Source organism: Cyprinodon variegatus, unplaced genomic scaffold (assembly GCF_000732505.1).
Source record: "Cyprinodon variegatus isolate N-32 unplaced genomic scaffold, C_variegatus-1.0 Scaffold278, whole genome shotgun sequence".
NCBI lineage: Eukaryota > Metazoa > Chordata > Actinopteri > Cyprinodontiformes > Cyprinodontidae > Cyprinodon > Cyprinodon variegatus.
In genome coordinates this window covers 132,922-155,414 of record NW_015150731.1, presented here as the reverse complement: position 1 = coordinate 155,414, position 22,493 = coordinate 132,922, and the positions used below count along the sequence as shown (strand labels likewise).

The following is a 22,493-nucleotide window of genomic DNA, read 5'->3' as shown; positions in this document are numbered from 1 at the left end:
TTCCTTTGTTACTCAGATGTTTTGATATTAATTGGTTTCTGGGTTAAAATCACTTACGTGATACCGTTGAGCACAATGAAAGTATTTCATAACATCACAAGTTGTCTCTGATTATAACAAGCCAAACAACTCTTCATGCAGTCAGAGTTGTTGGAGTTGAACTGGAAAGAGTGAGACAATAAAGCACACTTACCCCCAGATTCCACATACTCCGTCAACGCTCCGCCCCTCTGACGTACAACGTGCGGAGCACTTGTCTTTCATGTAAATCAATGAGAGCTGTTCCACATCCACCGCTACTTCTCTGCACGTCTCCGTCCGTCACCGACAAAATACGGAGCCGAGCTATTTTTTGCTCCGGTCCGGACAGGTCAAGACCCGCAATAGCAATCGCACCAAAAAGGAAAAAGAACACCGAGAAATTCCGGTTTGTCAAATTAAAATATAGTTGCAACAGATCGGTAAACTGCAGGCACCAGGATAATAAAAGCGAACATATTCTGCTGGCAGATTTCTGCATTTTAAGTTAATTTATGCATCAATAAATGGTAAATGGTAAATGGCATGTACTTATATTGCGCCTTTATTCAAGTTAGGAGACTTGACCAAAGCGCTTTACACTACATTCATTCACCCATTCACACACACACTCACACACTGATAGTGGCAAGCTACATTGTAGCCACAGCAGCCCTTGGGCTCACTGACAGAAGCGAGGCTGCCGTACACTGGCGCCACCGGGCCCTCTGACCAATAAACTGTTTCAGAGGAGTGATCACAGCGCTCTGTGTCATTAGCGATGTGTCTGTCTTACGGCCAGCTCCCAGGTTAATTAATACTTTGTAATAAATACATGAATAAAGCACAAACATACTCAGTTTTGCTCCCGCTCTATTTTTAAATACGCAGTAGAGGTATTTAAACGTAGTAGAGGACATGTACCTGTATATAAGAAAACCCTATAGTCCGGTGCGCCTTATGTGTGTTAAATACAGTAATGGCCCACATAACTGAGACTGCGTCTTTTAGTACGGTGCGCCTTATGGTCGTAAAAATACGGTATATATTCTTGCTTTTTCTCCGCCTCGAGCTTCCTTTCCGAACATACGGCTTTATGATCAGTTCCACGCAAATTAATCGTGATATAATATATCTTGTTTTTAAAAACATTTTTTATTAAAGAATTATAAATGCCGCGATAAACACATTTAATTAATTTTAGTTCCAATTAAGGCCTTAATAAAAAAAAAAATAATGAATTGTAATTATTTTTAATGATCCGCGGAAACCCTGGTTAATTTCCGCATGTTTTGCTGCTTTGAATTTAATCATCTCGCGCATGCCATCTACGATCTCCAAGGAACTCACAGCGGAGCGGACGGGAGCCACTGCGGAGGCTGTAGGCTGTGGTTTGTGCAGGTGGTCGGGAGCGCAGCTGGGCGGAGCGGAGCGCTGACGGAGTATGTGGGATTTCAGGGTTACTCTGCCCTGGCTCCCTTCCATGTTTCTCTCTATTGTTTACTGATTTCTTTCGCACTGGTGACATCATCAACGCATCATCTCCTTCGTCTTCTCCACGTTCGGGATCAGGGTGTTATCTTTGCACCAGTCCACGACCTGCTTCACTGGTCAAGAGAATCAGCCTAAAAAAATCTGCCAGAAACTGCCACAGCAAGTTTATGGCTGTGATGCAAATTATGGAGATTACCTAAGTGTTTTTGCATGGCTATAGAATATATAATATAAATGATAGTACAGTCAATGGCACTACACTGAAGTAAAACAAACGCACAGGTTAGGAGAACTCAGGAATATAAGCAGACTCCATGCATGATTTTACCATTTGAAGATGCCACCTGATTTGCAGTTTATTTTAACATTTGAATCTGGTGTGTTATTTCAGTTCGCCCTATGTATTTACCTTTCATTCTGATAATGTGTTTTTATTCATTTAGTTCAGTAATAAAGGGGGTTGTCAAAGTGACTTTTTGTAGGGCTGGTGCCAGAAAAAAAACGGTACATATTGTGCATCCTCACTACTATAGAGCCCATTTTGACACACAATTTGGCTCCCAAGGGGCCACTTTAACAGGCGTCGGATGGTCCTTAAAATGTAGCCATGTATTTTTATTTTGACTGGAAGTAATACCAGCATTCTGAAGACACCAATGCAGGTCTCCACTTCTGAACCAGATGTAGTATCTAGGAGAGGGGCTAAGGATGAGAGGGATTGGAAGTAAGCCTTTAAACAAGAGGACTTTGAACTAAACTGATAAATCATGGAAGCACGAGAGGAAAAATGAAAAAATCTGGTCAGAAATTACAGGAATGGTTTAATCATTTTAATGACATTAAAGGTTCTTACATGGTTGGTTGAGAAGAGAGAAATTGATCTTCAACTTGGCCTTTTGTGAGGAATAATAAAAACAGCTGAATTATTCAAAAAGCGACACTCTACTGCATCATGTCATAAGAATGTGCCTCTCCCCTATTACTAATACATGTCTAAGTTCAATAACTGAAGATATTTGACAACTTTAACCTGCCAGAGGTTTAAATGATAAAATCTGAGTTTTTCTGAATCTTATTTAGCAGAGAACTCACAGAAAGAGACAAGTACATGCAAGTTTCAAGTAAGGCATTTCTTTAATGGCACAACAGAGGCTTTAGGTTTTGTTTCGGCGAATAGCTACAGTTCTTTTAAGAAGTTACTAGCTAGACCCATCCTGTAGGGATTGGTTTTAGTTATTTAGGTTTGTTTGTTTGTTCTTTTCCCTTTTTAATGGAAATCTTCCACCCTCTTCTTCTGAGAATTGGAGAGTTGGTGGTTGAACTGCCTGATGAATGCCTTTACATGTCTATTCTTGTCAGGGAAACCATTGCCTCCCCTACAAAACCCTCATTCCCTCCTTTCCTCTGACATAGCTCATATATTTGGCACCTTTCCTTTATTCTTATTTCTTCCACCTATTTTGTCTCTCAAGAGCAACAAAGTTGATCAGATTCCTTAAATGTTGAAAAAAAGTGTCACACGCTTTTGTCGTGTCACTTGGCAGCTGAACAGTTAGGATCCAGCCGTTTGACTTTTAAGGTTGAGGAAAAACTCTTGAGCATGTCCGGACATGGAGCTGCATAATGCAAGTCTGTTAGGAAAAACAGCTTTTGCAAGGATTGGATGACAACCAAGAATTTGTAATCCACTCCTTTCCTTATTTGTACTTTCTCTTTTGCATAATTTAGATTTATAATGAGTTTGAATTGTTTTGTAGATCTGGAGTTAGCAGAGGGACATTTTAGGTTAGCATGAAATGGGGGGGGTCTGGTTGCTGTGACCGTGGGGGGGATTGTTTAGCTTTCTAAGGAATGCATGGCAGGTTTCTGGTCCTAATGCTCACTTGCACATCATTTTAACAGTTCTGTCCACAGTTTGTTTGTGTGCATACATTAGTCCTGGGTGTCCGGCATGGGTATGCATTCCTGAGATGTCTAATCAAGGCTAAGATAATAAAACCTGATCGTACAGACTAAACCCATTCCACAAGCCGGAATGCTCTGTATCTGAGTGTGTCCATCAGGAAACCTGTAGATCACTCCCTCAGCCATCATCAATTATCAACTTCTTCATATTCTTTGTAAGACCTACTTCTTCATCCTAAATTAGGGATTCTCTAACATCTTTGTTTTTTTTTTTTCCTAACAGGCCTGTTTGTGCTCTGCTGGACACCAGGTCTTGTTCTACTGATGCTTGACGGTTTTGACTGTATATCGTGTAAAGTGCTGCGCTACGAGAAGTACTTCCTGGTGTTAGCCGAGTGCAACTCTTTCGTCAACCCCATCATCTACTGCTTCAGGGACAAAGACATGAGGAGGACCTTCAAGGAGCTGCTGTGCTGTTTGTGCAACCGGAATCGCGGCCAGACAACACGAGACAATCACTTTACCACCCTTGAGGTACTGTCCGAAACCAACGGAGATGACGTCATCAATCACAAGCAGAACAATTCATATTAAAGACTCCTTTTGCTTTCAAGCCAGACACCTTAGTTGACTGCTGCTTGTCATTGTTTGGCGATTTGCTTGTTTAGCTTTCTTACAGATATATTGGAAAATCTCAACACTTATTAAAGTACTAATTTCTATGTATAACTGCAGCGCAGAGAAGTGGAATCCTGCCAGAATATCAAATGTCTATCAGATCACAAAAACTAGCTTTAAGAAGGACCTGAATCTGCCCTATGCTGCTTTCTAAGTTCAAGGTCTTTGTGTTGCTGTCCAGCTTGCACATAATTTTTTATACTATTGGCTTGTTTTTTTTCCTTCTTTTTACATGAGCTAGTTGTTATTTAGCCTGCTTCCAAGTTTTCAGATGTAAATAGCTCTGCTTCCTGCTTCTGCAGGACATTTACCTTTTTAGGTATCTCTATTTTGTTTTGACAAATAATACAAGGTTTCACATTGATCATTTCTAAGATTTTTGTAATTGTTTTAATTTTTTTTTTCATTGAGGAAATTATAGATCATGTGGTTGAACAGCTCATTTTGTTTCTGTATATCGAATACAGACAGATGAGATCTGTAGTCAACAATTCTATGTCATATATTTATTCTGCTCAGCCACTGAACCAGGCGAGTCCAATCTGTAAAGTTAATTAACCTGTACAGATCAGATTCCCCTGTTTCATTGGCTGAGCAGAACAAATACATGACATAGAGATGACTTGTTGACTCCAGATCCCCAATCTCTGAATACAGCTGCCAAAACACAAGGCCTGCTGTGTGTAACTCCATAGCTGACGTATTTGTCAGATGGCCCATAAAGGTGCTAAATGTTACAACACAGCCTACCTCCAACTCTGTTTAACTAGCATCCCAAGCTGGTGTAGTTTCCCCAACAACCACTTCGTCCACATTCTCCTTCTCTTTTTCTTCGGGTTTTGTTTTAACATCTTTGGCCTCATCGATGAACGAAATACGCTAATGAAGTTGCATATTGATAAAGCCCGATTTAGTAGTAAAGATTGATTGTTTAATATTTGCACATCAAACCTAACGTAACAAAGAGGACTAAATCCATGTTACATTGTATTTCATGGAATATTTTATAAGACTGACAGAAGTAGGATAAAATGATCCCATTACAGAGCTTAACTTTAATCTCAGTCAAGCCGATTTGTGAATGAAACGCTGAAATAATCAAAAAATGAAAGACTCTCTGACTGACCAGTAGGATGCACCTGGGATGAACCATTATGGAATACACACATGACAATTATAGTTTTTTTCCAAGAGAGCAGCTTTCTCAAAATAATTGGTGCTATTCTGTCTTTTTGAACTGGTTTGCATTGCTTTGCTGATTAAAAGAAAAAAAAAAGACCTTGCTTTGTATCTAGACCTTCTCTTACCATTTGCTATCGTTACTCTCGTTCTGTTTATTAGACTGGCTCCAAGTGGCAGATCAACAACTCCGGCTACTTTGATTTAAAATAAAACAAATCCTCAACTATTCTTTCAAGGAAAGATTTGGTTTTTATGGACTCTGTAGAGTGAACAATATCCCCAAGATTAGGTTTAAACTGTAAATTGTTTGCTTAAATTAGATAAAAATAATCAAACCTAATAGAAGAGCAGTTACGCACTTCTTTTCAAACTTGTTTTGCAGCTAGCTGAGAAAGGCGTGTTGTGGCGTTGTGCGCCATCTACCAATGCAGGAATTGATGTTTTCAGGGTATTTCTAAAGAAAGCCACTAATTACATACATGAGTGTGCAGGAAATGCACCCACAGAGCGGCTGATACTTACAGCGAGACCATGATTGATAACACCTGGGGGAGTGGGAACCGTTAACCTTCTTCTGTGCAGAGGTGAATCATTAAGACTTGTGAATCACACAGCCTTGCTAATTTTTATCATCGTAGTATTGCATAACTACAGCCTACATTTGTCGGTTCATATTGAAATCGGCTATCGCTGTCTTGATCTGCTCTGTGCAAAACCTTTTCTGCCTCATGTTTTTGGTAAAAACAGTTCAGATGGCATCAGTGCTTCTTTTCTTTTCTCAGTTTGAGCAACGTTTGCTTGCTTAACCCTGTGACCAGGGGCTCCAGTGAAGCTTTTCTGTAAACTAAATGTATGGTTACTGTTTCATAAAACACTCCAAAATCTGTTGTGAAACCACTACAGCCCCACAGCCAAACGGTCAGATATGCACCAGCTCATTGTAGAAATTCAGAATTTGCTGCTTTGAACTTTACAAAACAAAAATGATAACACTGCAATTGGATCGATCAGAGGTTGCAGGGTTGACTTCTAACTTTTTGGACCTCTGACCTGCTGAAACTGATTTTGGTCATTTCAGATCATATTTAGTACTTATAAACAATAACAAAAAACCAAAAACACTGTAAAATGAGTTTTTCAAAACAAACCACCTCAAACTATGTTGGAGCAGAAATTACAGCGTAATCTTCTCTAATCCTTTTACAAAACCTTTTGATTTATTATTAGACGGTTAAAACTTTAAATTTTTCAAATATTGAATCTACGCATGAGCTCAGTCATCAATATTTCTTCACATCGTGTGTTATCTATTTAACGGACATCTCGTATGCATTTCTGGAAGCTTCTGCCAGCTTTTCTGCCCTCTGTGGCCTAATTTGTTGTGCTCCTCCATATACTGAAAATAGCTCATTTTCAGGCTTCCTCCCTCAGTTACAGCTTCCACACTGATGAGTGTTGTTAGAGTGACCTGTTTGATGTGTTGACTCATCAGAAAAACATCTTTGCTTTCAGTTTACAGCTTGCTTAATACAGACTTGAGCGTAAAAAACGTCCAGTTCTGATTTATTGTTGTAGTCCTAGTTAAAACCTTCAGTACTAATGTATTTACTGATGGAGCCTTTCTGATTTAGGTTTGGTGTATATAAAGTTCCAACTAATGAAGGTCTTACATACTGAGATGTTTTGTCGTACCTCTTTAGGTTTCAGGGTTTTTCTCTGAATGAAACACAATTGTTCTTAAGTCCTTTAGAAGTCATCCCTGATCCCGAGCCAAACGTTCAGGTCACTTCTTCCAGCCCTGTCTGTTGCTGCATATGTCTCTTTTCCTGAATCATGTCTGCAGCGTATTGTGTCACTATCCAGTGTTTTCGATCTCTGTGATCTTCCGTACATTCAGTACCTTGCAAGTGTTGGGTTGCTACACAAGTACTGGCCTGCTCTAGTAATTTAGGCTGTCAGTTGGGAATAGTCAGTTGTGCGTTTTGGTAGAAACTTCTGTCCACATAGTTCTCTTGAATGCAGGTCTAATTCCATCCACATAGAGACCATATATGGATCGTTTTGTCCTAAGGAGAGACTTTGATCAGAAATTTTAATGGCTTCACTGCCTCATGCTTAAAACCAGGCTTCCTTTTGTTTTTTATTTCTTACCCAAATGCCGGGAATGTTTTTTACTGCCACATGCTAATGTCACTTAGTGTATCACCACCACAACATTTCTGCCTCATCAGTGCAGTTTGTTCCTTTGTTGTAATTTCTTAAGTGGGTCCAGATGTTAGTGGTATTTTAAACCAGGTCACGCTTCTTGCCACATTTCCTCTGACGGTTTACTCTGGCATGTCAGTTGAAAGTATGCATTCACACGAATAGGGAATCTCGTCACACATTTTGTGTCTGTACATGTTGACATGTTGACGTGATAGCAGAGGTTCACGAGAGCAATGTTTTCCATGTTTTTATTTTTTTAAATTGAGCCTTGATCAGGTAGAGGTAGAAGTGTCTTCTTATTACATATGCAATTTATAGAGAATTATTACCAAGATGTTTATATATTTACACCAATATATTGTTATTTACCAAGTTGATAAGTGTTGACACATAATGACATTTTAGTGATGGTTTTGGTATTTCAATTTTTATTTCATATTATCCAGGTTTTATTTTTGTACGAATATTATAGCTGATGAAAATAAATGCAGAACTTGGCTACATGTGTCTTTTATTTTATTCCTTTTTTTCGTCTGCTTGCTTTGTCTCGTTGCGGCTGCTCTTCTGCGATATCCTGTGAAATTTAAACTTACAAGCAAATTGCAGCTTGCAAAATTTCAACCCCTGCTTCTTTGCATTTGTTTAAATTTAACCTTTAGTTATTAATTATTTAGGTTTTCTGTGACAGCCCAAGTGTTATGGAAAATAACACTGCAGTTAATAAAACAATTTTTCCATGGGGACTTGAGGTTTTCAGTCATTAGATGATGTCGGTCTATCACGAAAAATCCTAATAAAAAGCATTCATGGTTTGGTTGTAATATGATGTATAAATAAATACTTTAGCAAAAAGTATCCAGATGTTGTAGCTTAAACTGCATCCTGGGTGAGCCACACCCATACTCCTCACACAATGAAACGCACAACTTCCTTAGCAAAACCCATTCAGCCAAACACAACTTTATTATGAAATTAATTTGTAAAAGAATGATCTTAAAGAACATGAGAGTCTGTAAAGTATCAAATCATTTAGCCCTGTGTTGACATTGTGCTTTCCATCCTTGTCTCAATGAAGTTATGGCCAGAATCCAGCTACATTTGGATTATTTTAAATATGTAAGGTTTTTCTCTTAATCATAAAGCATAATCCGGTAACATTCTCATAGTTACTAGTTTACAGCAGCTTCCCATTGACTACAATAGAAAGAAAAGCAATAGAAATAAACAATTAGCTAAAGTTTTTTTTTTTTTGCCTTTTGCCGCCCCCTTGTGGCATTCCACCCTGGCCCAACTGATCTATGGTATTTTTTTTTTTTCCCATGACTTTCTCCTCTAAACCTCTATGATTCTGTTTGCCTGGTTGGACATAACTAATCTATTTCTTATTGTTTCCCTTTCTTTCCTTCTGTTTCACTTTCACACAATCCTCTGCTTCTAATCCCTACCCTTTATTCCTTTACTACTCTGGTCCCTCACCTTCCCTCCTCTTTCCTACTGTCTGCCTGTAGAACTCGAGACTTCGCACCATCAGGAAGGAAACGGATAGCAACCGGTCTTCTCTCATGAATGATGACTAAGAGGACGTCCATCCTCCAGACAGCTTTAACTGAGGCAGATGACCCAAACATGCATACAGTCCTGAAAAAAAAAAAATATCTGTGGATGATCGAACACTTTAAAGAAAACTGCTCCAAATGTCTTCATCTCCTGGCAACAAACTGTCATAAATCCAAGCAACATCACACTTTTTTTAAGCTTACACTGTCTGCTTTGAATGTGAACACTGATCGATCTTAGTAGGCAGCTGTCTTCACTTTTAGAGATTCTTCTGCCGATATTTTGCCAAAGAGATGAATCCAGACAGCTGGAGCACTAAGAGTTGCATGATGGTTTGCTTATGAAGTAAAACTTTAAGGACCGTTACAATGAAAGGTTTTACTTGTGAAGGAGCAATGCAAAGTAAGCCTTGCCACACTGTGTATGCATCAGCTGCTACAACAACTCGTCAACCTCTTTTCCTGTAATTTAGAAACCATACTGATTTTTTTTTATTTTTTTTTATGTAGGTTAAGTTTTTTACATTATATCCTATGAATCTGTTTAGCACATTTGGTAATGAGTTTCTCCTTTAAGATAAAAGTAGATCATGTAAAGTTAGAGATCCAGTAAAACAAATTTCATTGCGGTGCAAAGCTTCCAGGTTTAATCAGCGCTCTTTCCCATTGGTGGATATTCTGCTTTGTTTCCCGCTTCATTTAAAAGCAAAAAAAGGCAGCTGAATGAATGCAATATAGTTTAAATATTAAATGTTTATTTCCAAAAGAACTTGTTTTAAACAAGCCATAAACTGTAAATAGAAAATGTGCTATCTGAGGTTTTATTGCTGCGTGACTGACGCATGCTGAGCTAATTTTGTGAACCTGGTTTTTAATCTAACATTTTGATCTACAGTTGTGTAGCTTGCAGACTTTTAACCGTGCACCAAAGCTATAAAAGGATCAAATTTTGTTCTTTTTTTTTTTTACAGTTTTCATAAAAATGCATACTTTTTTTTCCTCTTAATTTTAATAGATTTTTTCAAATTGTTTTTTTTATTTATTTTTCTCTAATCAAGATTTTATGGTCTCATGTTTAGCTTAAAAAATATCTCAGCTCAAAGTTGCCTCTTGATGAGCAAAAATAGATTTTTCCAAATATATTTATTGGCATGCATCTGATTTGTTCCCTTCTATGTATTTTATTGGGGTTTGATGTGATGGATCAGCATTAAGTGCTTCAACATTGTTAAGAGGAAAAAAAACTGGGGTCAATATCTTGTAGAACAACTATTCATTACAATCACAGCTCTAAGTATTTTGAAATACATTCCTTCAACTCAAGTTGAGAGCTTCTGTACAGAGAAGAATCCTCAGGTCTTTGCCACAGGTTCAGAGGTGAATTTTAGCCTCAGTCTCAGTTTTTTTTTTTGCAGCCATGGTTAGATTTTCAGCCATTATTGAAATGCCTTTTCAACCTTCCCATCAACTCTGAACAATTTTCCTCCATCTGCTGAGGAAAATCATCCCCACAGCATGATGCTCCCACCACCGTGTTTCATGGTAGGGGTGGTGTGTTAAGAGGGGCCTGGGAGTAGATTTAATCCATGCATCATTCTGGATGAATTTTCTGCAGATAAACATGAAACAGTGCTTCCTATGACTTTCCTCCTGCTACTGTTTGATAAAGGCCTAATTTGCACTGTGCACAACCAATAGTTTGGTCATGATCTGGTTAACATAAAACAAGTGCCTGCTTCTACTAATCGGATAATGTTTGAGTGCAGTTGGGTGTTGATTCTATGTAGTGGCTTCAGGGTTCAGATGCATGCCACATATTTTGAGTTTTACTTGTAAAATATCTGAAAATGATGCATCATTATCCTTTTCCTTCACATTTGTGTTTGACTTTCTGTTGGTTCATCACATAAAATCCGTAGAAATGTGTGGTTGTAAAAGGGAAAAGTTGAAGGAAAGTGAAACTTGTCACCCACACATCTAAATGCTGACCTTTGTGTTTTTTTTATATATATATGAGGCAAGCAAAATGGCTTGCTATTTTCTTTTTAAGTGATTAAATCCTACAGCAAGTTTCTGCCACAGACTTGATGCTCATGCAGTCTTTGTAAATATTTACATTTAACACTTTAAAGGGATGGTCTTATGATCTGTGCTGCAAAGCAGACATGAGAGCAGCTTGGCTTTATGCTAAATCAAACAAATGATGCTCTCAGTTTGAATGCCAGGCTATGGAACAACCAAGACTAGTAATACCACAAATTCAAGACTAAATCCATTTAATATGAAGTAAAACTGACATTTACATGTTAATCAGTCAAATGTTAAAGCAAAAACCACAGTTTTCTTAGCCTCTGTTTCATTAATGGCTTTAAGGCAGAATGTCATTAAAGAACTTTAAATACATGTCCTTTTGGCTCCAGTTTGTCTTTCTGATTCATGTATCTTCAGTTTTCTTGGTTTCCGTGTTTCTGGGTTTCATCATGTCCTTCAGCTTCTGTAAGGAGGTTTTACCGTCATTTGCTTCCTTGAGAGGTGTCATTTCTGGCTCTACATTGAGCTCACTTTTGTTTTCCTGAGAAAATTTCCGTTTGATCTTGTCTCCCATTCGACTCAGCACCTCTCTGTCTTTCTCCTTCTTTCCTTCTGAATTGTTTGGATCAGACTCCTTCTTCTCTTTGCTCAGGGAGAAGACCTTTAGCGATTTGGATGCCTTCTTCTCTCGGGTCAGGGAGAATCTCTTCTTGGATTTCTTGTCCTTCTTCAAGTTGTCCAGCTGCAGTTTTTTCAGAATGCTTTTCTTTTTGGTTTTCTTCTTTGGCAGCGCCCTCTGCAGCTGGTTGAATGCATCTCTCAGGGGTGACTTCTTTTTCTTTTTCGGAAAGAAGACTCTTTTCAGGGAGGTGCCGCCCATACCTCCTAAACCTGAAAGGTTTAAACTCAAATATTAAAAAAATTAAATAAAATGAAGGTAAGTTAGATATTTTAAGACATGAGTGTATTGAATTAAATCAGAAGAAACCTTTCTTATGAATGTAATCATTTTTTTTTTTTAAACTGAGCGTAACAAAAAATGTCACAATTTCCTCCAGGTTTGAGGTATGTCCAATACAGGTACATATAGAGGTATGTGAAATGGGAAAACATGTAAAAGTTTACTCAGATTTTTAAAGTTCACCTGTTCTTTATAACCTAATCATTTAATTTACCCTCTAAATACAGCAATTTGCGTACAGTTTATGATAAATGTTAAACGGGTTAAACATAGAAACAGACTCACCTAGTGTTTGTTTTAAAGTCAGCTGATTTTTCTCCTGAGTTGCTTCTGAGGTCTGCTTTAACCCGAGTCTCCTGCTGCACTGACCATCATTGAGAGGTATTCAAGGAACCACCTTCTGGTGGAAAGATCAACCACGAGACGGCATGAGTTTATTTCCCCATTGGTTTTCCCCTGCAGGCAGGGCACAAAGGAGTCAACCAGAAGGACAAACTAGTTCTGCTGCATTCTCCAGGCGTGATACTGCTTCTTCCTATGCTGGTTTAAAGACATGAAAACAGGTTTGGCCTCTAAATAGACGTCGGATTTAAAACATAAAGGGACTTACAGGACCAAAATGAAACTTTATAGGGAATTTGAGGAAACTGGATTGATTTTCACCTTTGGTTTGTATAGTTTACAAATAAAATCCAGAGAAGTGAGGCATCAGTTCATGTTGGTGTCATTTCTACCTTCAAGAGTACCTGATTAGTCTATGTGTTTGTGGTTTATCCTAATAAATGTATGTTATTGTAAGAAATGGAGAATTAGTCAACAGCATCATAAAAACCATGGAACACAGACAGGTCAGGAATTAACAGTTCATAACATCTCAGCTATAAAAGCTCTTAGGAGATAAGTAACGCTGGGCTGGTGGAGCAGAGTGGAGTTGAACCAGCCCAGATGGTCATGGTTTCAGGAATCCACGGATTATTTGGGAGAATTTCTGGTTTGGAGAACAGTTAAACACTGTGAATAAGGCTTAGAGGAAGAGTAGTGCAACAAAATCCATAGGTAAGTTAGATAAGGTGTGATCAACTAAGAAGCTCAGCTTTCTGATTGTTATGCAACACACATAGACTCGACTCAGAAACACTACAGTTCCCTGTAGACCCCCCAACCCCCGGCACATTATTCATTAAATCATGAGGCTTAACGCCAGAAGGTACAGTTGGCCAGAGTAGATGACAGAATAGATGGAGGTAAATGTTGAGGAAATCCTGGGAGAGAATACCTGTTAGCAGCTGCTGAACACTTCAGGCAGGAGCAGATTCTTCATCCAACCAGAGTAAACCAGCAGCCAGATCAGTTAATTTAAGAAGGAAAATGTAAACCTTCATAAACTGCCAGCATCTAATACAACCGAGTGTGAGAGTGGGGAAATATTTGGTTCTCTGGTTAGGACAGAAAAGTAAAGTTTAAATATAAATGTATTTATATAACATAAAAATAAATCAGAATGCAGTTCAAAGATATATATATATATTTTAATTTAGACTATATTTAACCAGAAAAAAAAAATCCCATTTAAAAACCTGTTTTTCAAGGGAGTCCTGGATTTGTTTCATTACACAATCTTAAAAGCATTTATGTAACAAAATGTATAAAAAAAAATCACGAGGTGTGATGTTTTTTCTTCCAACTGGAATACCTGCTATGAATAGCAACTTAAAGATCTCAGCTGATAGACAGCAGACATGTCAGTTTACGCTTGAAGGAGTGCGCCCCCTTGTGGAGAGATGGGGTACTGCTACGGGAATCACAAATCCAAATCAACTCGACGTCGAGGACGATAATCTCATGTATTTTTTTTTTCTTTTTAAAAAAATAAACGTTGCCATTTGAATGTGTACATGTAATATAGAACCAAAAGTAAAGCATTTGATGAAGATATTATTGCCTTCTGTCTGAAATGTGACGTACAGGGGGCGTGAGCCTCATTGATGGCTCAGCTGAATCAGCCTTTACCACAAAGCCACCTTTATTGTACTATTATTACTATTATTAATGGATTTCAACTGTTTGTAACATATTATACCATATCGCTTTGAAAGCTTCATTTCTTAGGTTTAATTCCCGTGAGCACGTGTTTGCATCATAGGGTCCTCCTCCTTCTCCTCAGCATCATCATCCTCCTCCTCCTCCTGCTCCTTTTTCCTCCGAGTGGCACATCGCAGCCATGGTGGACTCTCCCAGCGCCGTGAAGAAAACCTTCACGGTGCCAGAGATCAAGCCGCTGGACAAATACGACTCTAACCGGGCCCGGATCTGCGCCAGCGTCCGGTGGCTGCTGTCCAAGTCCTGCGGCTCTGCAGGTACAGCATCTCCGAGGAGCCTCTTGGGTGGGGCGCGTCATGATTGATCCTCTTATATTTGGTGCTCTGACTTGTTATCTAGTTCTGCGTGGGGAAACATTGAGCCTCCAGCTCTGCAGAATCCACGATCACAGCTGCCACGGCCTACCGGCGCATGCCGGGGTGTGAAGATCAGTGCGCAGGGTTGCTGGTCTGGTCCAAGGCTTTCAGTCAGTTATTCCAGATAAAAATGAGGCTCGTCAGGAGGTATCTCCTGAGTGGAGTGGGATCCACTTCCTTCATGCATCCCACTCCACTCAGGAAATGGAGTGGGATGCATGAAGGAAGTGGAGGGGCAGCAATGCAACAAAGCCTATTGTGGTATTATGGCATCTTCAGGCCTGTGGATGGCTTTCACAGAGACAGAATCTGCTGGATTTCTTTGTGTCACTACAAGGAACAGGGTTTCCAACGATCTACATGTTGCCCACGCTTGGGTCTGCTGTAAATGGGTCAGAGCATCATATTTGTGTCAGTGTTACGCACGCACGCGGGGTTGCAGGAGCGCGCGCTGGTATATAGTGAAGGTGACACTTATAGACTGCAGTGTGTGTGTGTTTTTTTGTTTGTTTGTTTGTAATATCAGCTGCAGTATGCCTTTACTTAAAAAATGCATTGAACCCCTCAGCTTACTGCAGCATCCTTTTCCTTAGAATGTGCCCTAACAACTGAGAGAGAGATCAAGGCTCAGTCTGCTGCTGCTGCATTTCTGTTCAAGATAAGAAAACAAATATTTAGACATTTATAGAAACTTCTGATGCTGGGTGACGTTTTCTTTTGAATTGATTCATAGAGAAAAATAAATTAGTGGCAGATTTCAGATTCTTCTGAAGTTCTAAAGTTGTTTTATGCAATTGACACATAGAACCAATAGTGATGAGAAAAGTTTAAACCATTGTAGATTTTATTGTTAGTTTTTCTTTTTTTTTGATGATGCTTTTAAATGACTCTTCTTCATGTTGGAAATGTTTTATTGATTCAGTTTAATTTCGAAAACATACAATGTTCTTTTGCATTGATTTGGGCCTTTCTCTAATCCGCAGAGAGCCTCCTTAACAAATCACAGCAAGAAAAAAAGGCATTTTACCATCAAACAGTTTGTATCATTCCAACTTTTCTTAAAGTTAAATATTTAAGTTGCCCAAAACCAGATTTTAAGCGTTGTGGATAAGTTTCAAACATGTTTATAGTCAGAATAATTTTTAGGATGCAATGTTAGCCTGTTCTATCTATTCTAAAAGCAGTTCTCATTTTTGTGGGATTAGGTTTCTATTTCAAACTATGTTTCCTTCATATTACCTGCAGAGTATTTGGAGGAAATAAATCCTGTTTCATTTTATCTACCCTGTGCAATGCATCAGTACTACTGGCTGCTAAATGTCCCCAGCATGATGCTACCACCTCCATGCTTGAAGATTAATCTCCTCTTGACATAGTGACCATAAACCCTTTCAATGTCCTATCAGCTTATTAGCTTTGCCTCTGCTGTTTCAAGATTGTCCTGTTTATCTCAGGCTTGGATTTTTTTCAACATAATTACAGAATATCTCTCCTCTGTGGGTGACTGATCAGCTCTGATGGTTTAAACCAGAAGGACCAAATATGAGAAGCTTGAATCGGAGGTTTGATTGAACTGAGAAGATTTTTTTGTGGGGTTCTTTGTCTGATCTTATTGGCTTTGTCTGTTTGAGTGTTAAAGGATGTCCTTCATTCATCATCAGCTGCTTGTGTCAAAGCGCAGACTCTGCTGACTAAGATAGTGATGTCACTCTGTGTCTACGCTCAAGTTGGGGGAAAAAAATCGCCAGACTGCTTTTTAATGTGGTTAAATCAGCTGCTATTTTATAAAACAGCTCCAATAAGGTAAGTGGGACAGGAGGAGAAGGATTTCTTTGTTGTCAGTCAGATGGAAACCCCCAACTGGGAGCCTCATTGAATTTTAATGGAGAAGAAAATAAACCTGCAGTTTAGTTAATAAAGAGCATCTGCTCACCAAGCTTATTTTCTACAGTATGAGTAAAACCTTAATTTCTCTTTTAACAATCTAAGATCTTATACTTTAAGTCAATTATTTTTTGTTTATTGAAAAGTCAAACATGAAAATATTTTCTCTGAGAAGCTTCTTTAAAGTAGATAAGACAACCCTGGAAAACAAGCATGAGACATAAAACACTCCCAGCAAAGAAATACTGAAAAAGAAACCCTTAAAACAAGAAAATTACAGGAAATAAAACATTTTTAGACGTGAAATACCATCATAGTAACATAATATTTAGATAAAGTGCAGCTTTAGCCAGAGTGGTCTATGAAATGGGAAGATGCTTTACTTGATGACAGCTGTGGTGACTGTTTGTCAGTGTCAAGGTGAGATGGGATGTGAGTGTCTGACTACAGGGGGGGGGCTGATTACTTTCACAGCTCTGACATAGAGGCTGTTCTCACCACCCGAGCTCGGTCCCTCTCCTTTACTGCGCAGCTCCCATGACACTCTATCATACTGACACATAGGAGGCTTTCAGTCGAGGCCCTGCAGAGGGCTGTGAGCAGCTGAGTAGAGAGTTGGGTCCATTTCCGCTCCTGGTTAAAGAAGAGCCATTTCTGGGCCTTCTTTACCAGGTACTAGAGGTCAAAGGAACCGTGAATGACCAGGAAGGTTATGTTGTTTACACACCGAAGCTCCTGGACATGAACATTTCCTCTGAGCCTTCAGAACACCTCCCACTGCAGGAAAGGTGACTTGAACTCAGCATCTACAGTAATGTCATTGATTTTAGGCACAACTTTTAAGTGTTTTCACAGCATCAGTGATTTTTCTAAATAACTGGGCGCACAGGTTTAAATTTATGCTAAATTTCATTTAAGCAACTTGAACGTTGAACATGAAATCCATAAGCTTAATATATAAACATTTGATTAAATGTACCTGTACAAGTTGGGCCTCCTCCCCTTGGATGTTTCAGCCATTAAAAGGCCTCTGGCAGTTTTGGTGGAAGGTTATATGGCAGCACCAAACTTATTTTACACTGACTGAAATTCCTGGTAAGGAGCTGTTATTTCAGCGTAGTTTGAAAAATGTTCAATTTGGCTGATGTTCAGTCTTAGAAGAGGCTATTCCAGAATCCTAGAAACAGCTGTGATCTGCGTTTAAGCATCATTTTCTGTTGGAACACCAAATGTGACCATGTTTCAACCATCTATGTCAAACAAGCCCCCCTAAGCTCAAGAGAAACCCTGGAATAATAAGTCTGGAAATTGCCAAAAACACTAGCATTACTGTTACAATGAAAAAATCACAACAAACCAAGAATCTGCTCCAAAGTCAACACCTTAAGTCTAAGGAGACATTTTTAGGAGCTAAATTATTAAAGACTGTACCACCTGTCAAGCATGGTGGTGGCGGCATCAGGGGGGTCTCCTTCTCAGCCACTGATGCAGAAAGTAAACTGAGGTATGTAAAAGGTGGACTAGCACATAATTCTTCAGCTGCAGCTTAAATCAACAGATGTTTGATGCTTAGAAAACGTTTTTGCAGAAATTGAGTTCCTGCAAACATCTGACCAGAAATAGTAAAAATAGAATCTGGTGATGAATAAATGATGTGTTGTGGTACAACGGAAAAGAATCTCAAGTTCTAGATTTTCTTAGCAGATACCCACCAAAACATTTATGAAACTATAAATTTCTGGTGTTATTTTACAACAGTTTACCACCATTTTGTCTAAAAAGAAGTGAACATGCACAAATAGAGGCATTCAAATTAAATTTCCAAAACATCAACATTTCAAACTCAGAAAAAAAGCACTTCTAAGAAGAACGAACCTTTGGTTTTATACCAAAGATGCTTTATGTGTTTGTGTACTGCTGTAAAATGTGGCTTGTTTCTTTTTCCCTAATGCGGTTAGTGTGCTTTATATGGCTCCTGCTCTGCAGTCCTGTCCGGTTGCCTCAGTCCTGATTGGGACAAATGGCTGTGCTGTTTCCATAGTGACCAAAGACCCCTCTGCCCCCCCACCCCCGACACACAGCAGCAATGAGACAAAATTTGTCCCTTCAGCACAGCGTGTCACTCAACTGCAATGTCCTGTTGATGTAGGGACACAGTTAGCTTTTCTCTTGTCGGCTCTCGGTGGATCACTGAAACAGGCCAGAGGAGGAGAGGTCTTACATAAATGCATCTTACAGCAGTGACATGCAAAGGAGGAAAGGAGATCAAACCAATCCCTGTCCTCATTATAAACCATGTTAGGACATAAACAAAAGCTGCCATTAGATAGGAGGAAAAGTTGCACGTTTTCCAAATAAGTCCTTTCCAATTTTAAGGATTATCCAGAGGAGGAATATGGGTCAACCCACTCTTCACTCTGAGATGGCCATTCATGCTCTATGTCTCGCTCTTTCTTATCTCAGTAACCCAGTGGAGCTGTTCATGCAGATGATGACATTTTCCTCTCCTGCAGTCACTGCACTGTCACCTCACCCCCCCTCGCCTCCAAGTTTTATCCTGAACTCAAGCAGTTTTTTTTCTTCTTCTACAAGATCCAATGCAGTAATGCTGTGGTTTCTGTGCAGAAACCTGAAACAGTGCTTTGTGTGTTGGGCTTTTTTTCCCACAAAGGAAATTCACTGCAGCAGAGTATCACCAGGGCATTCCTGTAGAGATGACTTTATTTAAAGTGTCATTTATGCAAAAAAGGTAAAATATTTCTTCTCTCAGCTTCTAATGTGTTTAAAACAACAGATAGGTAATTTTGCTCAGATTTTACATTTTCGAAGACAGTAAGATCTGTCTGCTATTATTGGACCTCAGTGCAGCATTCAACACTGTTGATCACCCCATTGTATCAGAGGTAACGGAAAACAGGGTCTGCCTTTCTGCTACAGCTATGGACTGGTTTAAATCTAAAGACATGACCTTTTTTGTGTCAGTAGCTAACTTTACATCAGAGTCAACAAGCATTGCATGTGACGTACCTCAGGGATCCATCTTAGAGCCCCTCCATATGTACATGCTCCTCCTAACACAGATCTTAATTAACTAAAACATTAGCTAATTTACTGCAGTTAACTTTTTTCAACTGAACAGGTTGGGCTCACTGGAGGGGCTCAGTAGGAAATGTTTGGGAACCACTGTGTTGGTGTATAACTCGCTGCATGGATCAGCACCAAAGTATGATGCAGACTTGATGTCACATTATCAACCTCCCAGACATTTAAGGTGTTCTGGCTCTAATGTAGTCATCATACCCAGAACCAAACAAGGAAAAGCAGCTTTTAATTAAGCACTACTTATCTTTTAAATGGCTTTAAATTGAGATGAAATCCAATTTGTTTAGTCACCTGTAACTGTGCTGTCTAAACAATATTGGTTAAGTTTGTCGTTCAACTTTCATTTTATTATCAACCATTTTAAAACTCACTTTTTATAGCCATTTTAAATGTTATTTTTATTTTCTTAAATTGTTAAAGTTCTTTAATTACTTCATTAACTTAGTTCCACTGCAATTTCCTGTTCTCTGTGTATTTACTGTATGTTCTTTTTTTATTTAAATCACTTTCATTTCCTTACTTTTGAGATGCAGTTTAAATTAATTGTCTTGATTTGTAAAAGGAAGTTGTGCTTCAATAGCATTGAATAGAATTTTATTTTATCTCCTATTTCGATGACTTAGAGCTCCCTTCTTTTTTCAGAAAATGTCCCAGTGGAGCTCCGAGAGCCGCTTTACAAGGATCAGTATGAACAAGAGCATCTGAAGCCGTCCGTCACCAAGCTGCTCCTCTCGCCAGAGATCTACTGCAGAACTCAGGCCCTGCTGGCTCAGGGACATGGGGGCTCCGCACAGGCGTCACAGGGGCCCCTAACTGATAACTTAGCTCTGTTGCAGTTCCTCATTAAGAAAGGATTCTGCCCAAAGGTCCAGGATGCAGACGTCACAGAGGAGGACCTCAGCAGGAACCCTATCAACACGGTGCGTCTGAGTGGGAACATGTTTACATTTGGCTCTGGACAGAATATGAAGTGAAATCTACCAAGGTTCAAATAATTACACAGATATAGTTAAATATAAAGAAAAAAAGAGGAAATTTCTAACTGAAAGTTTACATCTTCTGAGCCGTATCAGGGAATATTATGCTGCTAGATGATCAGATTGGTGCTTGTGTTAAATCCCTCTTCCACCAGGACTGATTAAAGTGTCCATCTCGTGTCTTAATTATGCAGAAGGCTCACCTGGCCCTCATTGACTCGCTGATGTCACTTTCTGCCAGAGAGACGACTGGCCAGGTCAAAATGGCGGCAGAGGCGGAGCAGATTGGCGTCGGGGCGCCGTGGGAGAACGCTCTGTTGTTTTGGGTTAACAAGGTAAGGTCCCAATTACGATACGAAAAAAATGGTAGCTCTATTCAAAGAAAGTCTTTTTTAAATCTAAATGTTCTGAAATAGTCAGAATAATGAGTGAGTTAAAGATTATAGTGAAATAAAACATGGAATTATCAATTATTATAATAATAATTTCCTACAGGGTATGAGAGAGGCATTGCCCCTTATGCCAATCACCTGCTGCAGGGGAGGGTTGGGCCTCTCCACCAGGGTCGGGGGTGTTGCTTCAGAGCCTAAATATTCTGTTTAGAAATTTTTTGTATCTATGGAAAGCAATCATATCTAATAGTTTGACAGGACTGAAAATAGATTGAGGCTGTGGAGCTGATTAAAGGAGCACAATAATGTCTGACTCATTGGAATGAATGAAGGACTCATAGGTATAAAAAATGAGGCGTGATTCCAGGCTTACTTTGGGGCCGGATTATGTTAATCATGTAATATTGTTCACTGCAGAAAGGATATTTTTGGATCAAGGATTTTCAGTGTTTAAATATATAAATGATGTCTTTATAAATATTCAGATTTGTGAACGTCAAGGGGAGGTCCAGTGGGTGAGAGAACGGAGGGCAGACCCTGCACTAACTGCAGTGACTGTATATATATATACAGATCTGTTAGCTGACAGAACTTTGATCATAATCTGATATTTTTTCCTGATGTGTCTGACGTGGGTCTGAGGAAAGGTTGTCCCACTTTTATCTCCTGATGTTTCAATTAATTAGTTTTCAGATTTATCTCTCCAAAGAATATGAATCTAAATGTCTCAGTCTTTGTCTACTTTCTTTTTTGCGATCCACAGTCTTTCCTCAATGTTTTTCCTTCTTTGTTTACTTTTTCCTTTGAGAGAAAGATTTTCCTGCTTGCAAACCTCCCATGAAGGTTAACATGTTCAGTCTCTAGAAGGCTTTATGCTTGCCTTATGGGGTTTTTGATGTTTTTTTGATTTTCTTTTTGTATTCTCTGGTCCAGTTTTGCATCAGATTGGGGCCTATATTAGTTCTTTTGAATGACCACCAGTTGCAGACTCTCAAACAGACAGTAAGATGGCAGATTACAGATCCATCAGGGACCTCTCCGAATCCCATCCCAGACTAATAATCTGCTACAATCTGTTTTCTGAAAACCTCAGGCAGGTCTCCCCACAGGGTTCACTCTTATTTCTAGTCAGCAGAAGTTCATTAAACTGAATATTTTCAGCTTTAAACAGAACAAAATTCTTTAGGTTAATATGTCAAAGTCATTTAATCCTAATGTCTTAGTGCTGTGAGTTATTTCAGGCATCCTCAGGATGCCTTTTTTAGCAATATCCTGCTTGTTATCTCTCTAACGGGTCACCTGTCCATCTTTTACTTTCAGTTAAACCAGAGGTTAAGAGAAAGCACAGAAGAAGAAGAGCTTCCTAAGTCACAAACATGCACAGATCTGCAGCCTGTTCAAGACACGGTAAAACAATAATAATGATGAAATCTAAAAAGCAGGCTCACAGATTAGCAACATGATCCTTTGTTGTGCTTCATTTGCTAACCTAAACTATGCTGTGTCACCTAACAGCTAACATCAATCTTAAAAACCATAACATCACCTCATTATCTATAAACTGACTGTCTACAGATTCTAACACGTGCTTTGGTTTGCTTGTCTTCCCCCCCCCCCGCGGTTCGGCTCTGTCTTTGCTACTTGGCAGT

The 22,493-nt window shown here is 39.1% G+C and overlaps 2 protein-coding genes across 6 annotated transcripts in view; both read left to right on the top strand.

Annotated features, from left to right (window-relative positions):
- Positions 1 to 11,365, top strand: part of LOC107090067 (lysophosphatidic acid receptor 2-like) — a 43,250-nt gene extending 31,885 nt beyond the window's left edge. For both annotated transcript variants that reach the window (XM_015383229.1, XM_015383228.1), the window contains 2 exons: positions 3,701 to 3,951; positions 8,994 to 11,365. In XM_015383229.1, the coding sequence (XP_015238715.1) occupies positions 3,701 to 3,951; positions 8,994 to 9,062 (320 nt within the window). In that variant the 3' untranslated portion in view covers positions 9,063 to 11,365. The remainder of the gene's footprint in view (positions 1 to 3,700; positions 3,952 to 8,993) is intronic.
- A 2,753-nt stretch (positions 11,366 to 14,118) lies between these two features.
- Positions 14,119 to 22,493, top strand: part of LOC107090077 (calmodulin-regulated spectrin-associated protein 3-like) — a 21,571-nt gene continuing 13,196 nt past the window's right edge. For all 4 annotated transcript variants that reach the window (XM_015383249.1, XM_015383247.1, XM_015383248.1 and 1 more), the window contains exons 1-4: positions 14,119 to 14,390; positions 20,118 to 20,395; positions 20,647 to 20,787; positions 22,165 to 22,251. In XM_015383249.1, the coding sequence (XP_015238735.1) occupies positions 14,255 to 14,390; positions 20,118 to 20,395; positions 20,647 to 20,787; positions 22,165 to 22,251 (642 nt within the window). In that variant the 5' untranslated portion in view covers positions 14,119 to 14,254. The remainder of the gene's footprint in view (positions 14,391 to 20,117; positions 20,396 to 20,646; positions 20,788 to 22,164; positions 22,252 to 22,493) is intronic.